Consider the following 6375-nt stretch of genomic DNA (forward strand, 5'->3'; position numbering starts at 1 on the left):
GAGTCAATGTTAAGGACTCCCAGGTTAATGTCCTCCTGATTGTATACCACTGTGCTGCTATCTCTGGTGTCCTATCTCACTGCTAGGGATGGTGCTGATGGGCATTGTAAGGATTACTGTGAGAGTGAATGTGTCAGACTGTTGCTAACTAGTCAATGAGACAGCACTCCCAATTTTGGCACAAGCCCCCAGATGTTAGAGAGACTGCCAGTTCAACACGACTGCAAGTGCTGTTGTCAATTCTGGTGCCTTGGCCAACATCCAGCAGTCTGGTCAGTTTCAATCCTTTTCATCACTTTTGAATTTTATTCAAATTTCACCTTATGTTGCTGTTATCTGTTACACTTTCAGGTATCTTTCATTACATACATATCCAGAATGGAACATGGACAAAGCTGGGATGAAGATGTGGAACCTGATTCAAACTTTGAAATGTCAGCTATGAACACAGGTAATTGAACAGAATGCACTCTACACTGGTGTACTGACAGATCATACAACAAGGTGGCCAAGATGTTTGTTGAAATCCAAGAGATCCTTACGTAAATAGGAGCCAAGTACTCCTTGAGTAAGAGAAATACAATTCACAGGCAAAAATTACTCTTCCACATTTCTGTTCGGTTGGTCCCAGAATTGCTAAGTTAGGAGTTGGGGAATGTGCATTATACTTTGAGGATTTTGTCAGACTTTTGTTTTAAATATTTTGACTTGCATGTTTCTGGCTACCTCAGGAGTAAGGTCCTGGATCTCTTATGTTCTACAATGTGTTTTCACTTAGCTAACCGCATTGTGTGCCTGGGGCACGAATAATGAACACAGCAGTTTATTGCTCCTCCAGAGCTGTTACATAACCTCCATTGTCTTTTAAAAGAAAACATTAGGCATTCTACATGGACAAAATCTTAAAAAAAAAGAAATAAACTAAAATATAGTGGGAACAAAAACAGAAATTGCTAGAAAAGCTCAGCAGGTCAGACAACATCTATGGACAGAAAGCAGAGTTAATGTTTTAGGTCCAGTGACCTTTCCTCAGAACATTTACTCTGTTTTTCTCTCCACAGATACTGCCACAACTGCTAGGTTTTCCAGCATTTTCTGTTTTTGTTTCTGATTTCCAGCGTCTGCAGTTCTTTGGGATTTTGTTTTGAAGATACAGTGGATCCCAACTTTAGGTCACCCCACTGAATGTTGCATCATTTTGTTTCAGGTCTTCAGGCTCTGTTTTTCCAAACAAGGGTCATCTTTGTTTAATATCATTGTCACCCTCCATGTCCTGAGTGTGTCATTACATGTCAATGGTATCATAGCACATTGGAGCGACTACAAAATATTCATCTTAACAGTGCTGTTGTAGCGAATGGTGCACATACACAATGCAATTTCACTGTTTTAAAACAAAACCCAGATCCCACGTTTTCAGGAGGTGTGTAAAGTATCCAAAGCAAAAGGTTTTTTTGCAAGAAACCTTGACCTTCATCTCTATGAAAGAAACATCAATTTCTTGACTCAAACTGATTTTGATTTTGGCATCTCAGGAGTGCCTGCTGTGTGTAAATAACAGAAGCTACTGAAGTCGACATGGTGCTTGCTATTGCACAGAGGATCAGTAAGATTGATTTCATTGTCTCAAGGCTTATTTGGGTTAGAAATAAAAGGTGCTCCCTTCAGGAGATAGGCTTTTACTTTGCAAGATATTTCTCCTCAGAATGCAGCGTGCTGCACATGTATGGTGTGTATATCAACTGTTCATGATCTTTTCTAGGTCCGAAATGTCTGCAGGGATGTAACTGGCTTCAATATTGATTCAACATGATGCTTTACTTAAGGTTGTTTCACTTAAGGTTGAAGTTTTCTGGGATGCAATCACAAGTTTAAGTAAGGACTGACTGTACTATAAATACAAAGCATAAAGGTTATTGTGTCAAAACAAAAATTCCATTGCTAACTAGATGTTTATAATATAATTAATCCAATAGTTGTTGTTTTCCCTCAGTATCACAAAATAATCACACTCCTCATCACCCTTAGGGGTTTCCTTCCTCCTTACTATCTAGGGCATATAACCAAGTTGTTTTTGTTACCAGCCTCTCAATTTGGTAGCATGGAGTGATAAAAATTGGTGTCAATTTAAATTTAACTCAAGCTGATGATATAAGCAAACTTTGGTCTTCATATTTAGGACTTATCCCCCAACCAGAAAGCAATTCTGACTTCTGATTGTTTGGTCAAGCAAAGAGAGTAAATGCCAAAAATGATGTAAATACAAAAAGTCATTGAAGCTTTGCAGACTGTTGAATCAGGATAAGAGAGTAGCATGTGGCCCCTGCAGCCTGGAATTTGGATTCCCTGTATTAACAGTTTTTTACAATTCAAGCCTTGTTTCAACTATTCCCTCCTTGATATCCAGTTCCCTCTTGCTCGCTTCAATCGTTGGTGCATTCCTGTACAAGAATTTTCATGATCAATATTCAAAATAAGTACATATGCACCCAAGGGTAAAACAAAACTAATGAATATATTTAGTTAAGTATGAGGGAGAATGTACACGCAGGAAATGTGAATATGTTATGATGAAGTAAAGTTGCTGGAAGAAGTGTGGAGCAAAGACACTGCCAAACTTTTAGGCGGTGACATTCTTAAATTTTACATGACTTAGCTGATGTCTTGCGCATATGAATAGAAGAAGCAGCATTATAACCAATAATTGTGTTTCAGGTCCGAAAGGGGTAATAAATGATTGGAGGAAGTTTAAGCTGGAGAGTGAAGACCATGAAACCACTACTTCAAACAAAAGACAACTCCTTAGACAACTGTCATCACCATATCGATCTCTCAGTAAGGACAAAGACACAAGAGAGAAATTTAATCGTAAGGTAAGTTAAAATGAGCAGGACAGCTGCTGGTACAGCAGTGTATACAGTATTCAAAACAAAACAAAACAGGTTAAATGGAGGCAGCAACTTGTGGAAGGGATCGGATAATAGGGATGAATGAAACTTGGCCACATAGAGATTGGGATTTGCAAACAAATTTTGCAGCATATGACACATTTGGAAAAGCAAGGAAGGAGAAGTGAAGAAACTATACTATTACATATTGGAAGCTGATTATAGGGTGGCACGGTGGCTCAGTGGTTAGTACTGCTGCCTCACAGCGCCAGGGACATAGGTTTGACTCCACCATCGGGCGATTGTCTGTGTGGAGTTTACACATTCTCCCCGTGTCTGCGTGGGTTTCCTCCCATAGTCCAAAGATGTGCAGGCTAGCTGGATTGGCCATGCTAAATTGCTCGTAGTGTTCAGGGATGTGTAGATTAGATGTTTTAGCCATGGAAAATGTAAGGTTACATGGAAAGGGCAGGGGGATTGGTCTGGGTGGGGTGCTCTTCAGAGGTTCAGTGTGGGTCTGTTGAGCCGAAGGGCCTATCCTCACACTATAGGGATCCTATGAAAAAGGTATAGCTACCAGTGAAATTAATATAGAACCAATGTTTATTGAGTTAAAGTGTTGAAGGGATCCATCAAAATTAACAGGAATATTTATAGATCACCAAATAGTTGCATGGAATTGAAAGGAAGCAACATGTCGACAAATCTAAAAGGTGAAAAGCAGGGAGTTTTCAATGACTGTCAATAAACAAAGCAGCAGCACATGACTCTGTTCTCACTCAGTACATAAGAGACCCAACAAGAAAAGAATCAATGTAAGATTTTCTATTTAACCAGAACTGGACGAAGGGGTAAGCATATGGGAGTATTTGGTAGTAGAGATCATAACATAGTGAAGTTCAAGATTAGAAATGAGACTCACATAGTAAGTAATTTTGCACCTATTTTACCAATTAGGTTCAAAATAGATCCTTTACCCCTGAGTTTCAGTAGGTTTGTGAGCTATTTCACAATTTCTGATTATAAATTTTAGTTCAATATCTGCTTAGTGTTCCGACACTAACTAAAGCCGTTTATGCCCAGCAGTATGTGCACTGTCTATTGCCTGGATTGGTGTGTGTGTACGTATGGGTGGAGTACCCCAAGCTTTAAAACAACGTTTGATTGCCAAAAAAAATCAAATGTTGGAGTTGACTATCTAGCTCAAATATTATCATTTGGAGTTCCATCATTATGAAACCTCATCTCACAGGGATCACATCAATGGAAGTATTTGTACAAATCAGCTTCTCAGCCTTTCATTGCAGCTCCCAACATAATTATCCTTTCATACTATGAACATTTAAAGGTCAACAACCTTATAGTTATTAATCAAAATCACCAACATGTCCTTAATAATTAAATTGTGATACACATTTTCTCAACTTATATTTCCCCCTCTGTATTCAGCATCAGAAGGATAACATTGGCAAAGAATTGACCTTAATTCTGAATGCTGAGAAGGTTCTGAAATTGAAAGTTCTTTCAAAGATATTAAAATATTTTTTCACAGGATCTTACACAAGGCCAACATTTGTTGTACACCTCTAATTGCCCTTGAGAAGGTAGTGATGAGCCACTTTCTTGAACCACCACAAACTCCTAGTGCAGGCACTTGTACATACTGTTAGGAAGGAACTTTCAAGTTTTGATCCTAATACTTGTGTGGTTTGGAGGGCAACTTGAAGGTAGTGATAGTCCTTTGTCCTTTTAGACAGTAGAGGTTGTAGGTTTAGAAGCTGATTTTGGTGCGTCGGTATAGCACATCTTGCAGATGATACATACTGCTGCCACTGGCAGTAAAGGGACTAAACGTTTAAAATGATGGCTGGAGTGCATGATCAAATTGCATTGCTTTGTCCTGGATAGTGTTGAATGTCTTGCATGTTGTTGGAGCCGCATATGTCCAGGTGAATTGAGAAAACCATTAATGCTTAACCAATAATTGACAGACAAGAAATAATCATAAAGCCCTCATCTACCGTAAAAGCCAATTTTGCATATTTCCTAAGTGATTGACGTTGTGGTACCCTCGATAATGTTATTATATAAATTATCACGTTTGTGTATTGTACTCAGGGAAGATCCAGTGAATAATATAATGTACAATTTATTCTTTATGGACCAATTCAAATCTAAAACTGTTAGGAAAATCTGATGAACTTAATTTTTTTGAATGGCATGGTGGCTCAGTGGTTATTACTGCTGCCTCACAGCACTAGGAACCCGGGTTTGATTCCACCCTCAGGCAACTGTCTGTTTGCACATTCTCATCCGTTTCCTCTGGGTGCTCTGGTTTCTTCCCACAGTTCAAAGATGTGCAGAGTAGGTGGATTGGCTATGCTAAATTGCCCACAGTGTCCAGGGATGTTTAGGTTAGGTGGGTTAGACATGGTAAATGCAGGGATGGGTCTGGGTGGGACACTCTTCTTTGGAAGGGTGGTGTGTACTTGTTGGGCTGAATGGCCTGCTCCCACACTGTAGGATTCTCCTTCTTGAAGGAGTGGAATCCTTGAAACGATTAAAATGACATGAATCAAGAATATGCTGGATCTTCCCAAAATAATGATCTAATTCCAATCTGTGAAACCATTTTTCTTTCAATCACAAAATATAGATGAGTGTGCAGGAATATGAAATGATCCAGGGCAAAGAAGATGAGACCTGTCTTCGTAAGTACCGTCAGCAGTGTATGCAGGAGATGCACCAGCAGCTGAGCTTCGGGCCTCATTTCGGAATGGTCTGTGATCTAGAGAACAGCGAGCAGTTTTTGGAAGCGATTGAAAAAGAATTGAAGAAAACAACCGTGATGGTGAACATTTATGAAGATGGAGTGAAGGGCTGTGATTCTATGATTAATTCCCTAACATGCCTCGCTTTGGAATACCCCTTGGTCAAGTTCTGTAAAATAAAGGCCTCTAACACCGGGGCTAGTGACCGTTTCTCTGACCATATTCTCCCAGCGTTACTAGTGTACAAGGCAGGCGAGCTGATTGGCAACTTCATACAACTCACCGAGCAGCTGGGTGAAGAATTCTTTGCAGTGGATGTTGAATCCTTTCTAAATGAATATGGGCTTTTGCCAGAGAGGGAATTCACTGCATGCAAAAATGGCAGTGATCATAGTGATGTTGATATTGAGTAAATCCCTGTACAGTGAAGACCAATCAGGTTAGATCCCAGTTTCATAGAGGAAAAATTAATCTTAAACACATGCTGATCTCAACTGATGGTATTCTGGAGTTTCAATGAAGACAATAAAACAACCATCTTCATGCTAAAAGTGGTAGTAACAACTGCCAATGCTGGAGTCTGAGATAACATAGTGTGGAGCTGGAGGAACACAGCGGGCCAAGCAGCATCAGAGGAGCAGGAAAGCTGATGTTTCGGGTCGGGACCCTTTCTGAAGAAGGGTCCTGACCCGAAACATCAGTTTTCCTGCTCTTCT

The 6375-nt window shown here is 39.8% G+C and overlaps 1 protein-coding gene across 1 annotated transcript; it reads left to right on the forward strand.

Annotated features, from left to right (window-relative positions):
• Positions 1–378: 378 nt before the first annotated feature.
• pdcb (phosducin b) lies at positions 379–6072 on the forward strand. The gene is made up of 3 exons (XM_020527053.2): positions 379–451; positions 2716–2873; positions 5545–6072. The coding sequence occupies exons 1-3, from the start codon at positions 379–381 to the stop codon at positions 6070–6072; spliced, it is 759 nt and encodes a 252-aa protein (XP_020382642.1).
• The last annotated feature ends 303 nt before the right edge of the window (positions 6073–6375 follow it).

Source organism: Rhincodon typus, chromosome 10 (genome assembly GCF_021869965.1).
Source record: "Rhincodon typus isolate 14 chromosome 10, sRhiTyp1.1, whole genome shotgun sequence".
Taxonomy (NCBI): Eukaryota; Metazoa; Chordata; class Chondrichthyes; order Orectolobiformes; family Rhincodontidae; genus Rhincodon; species Rhincodon typus.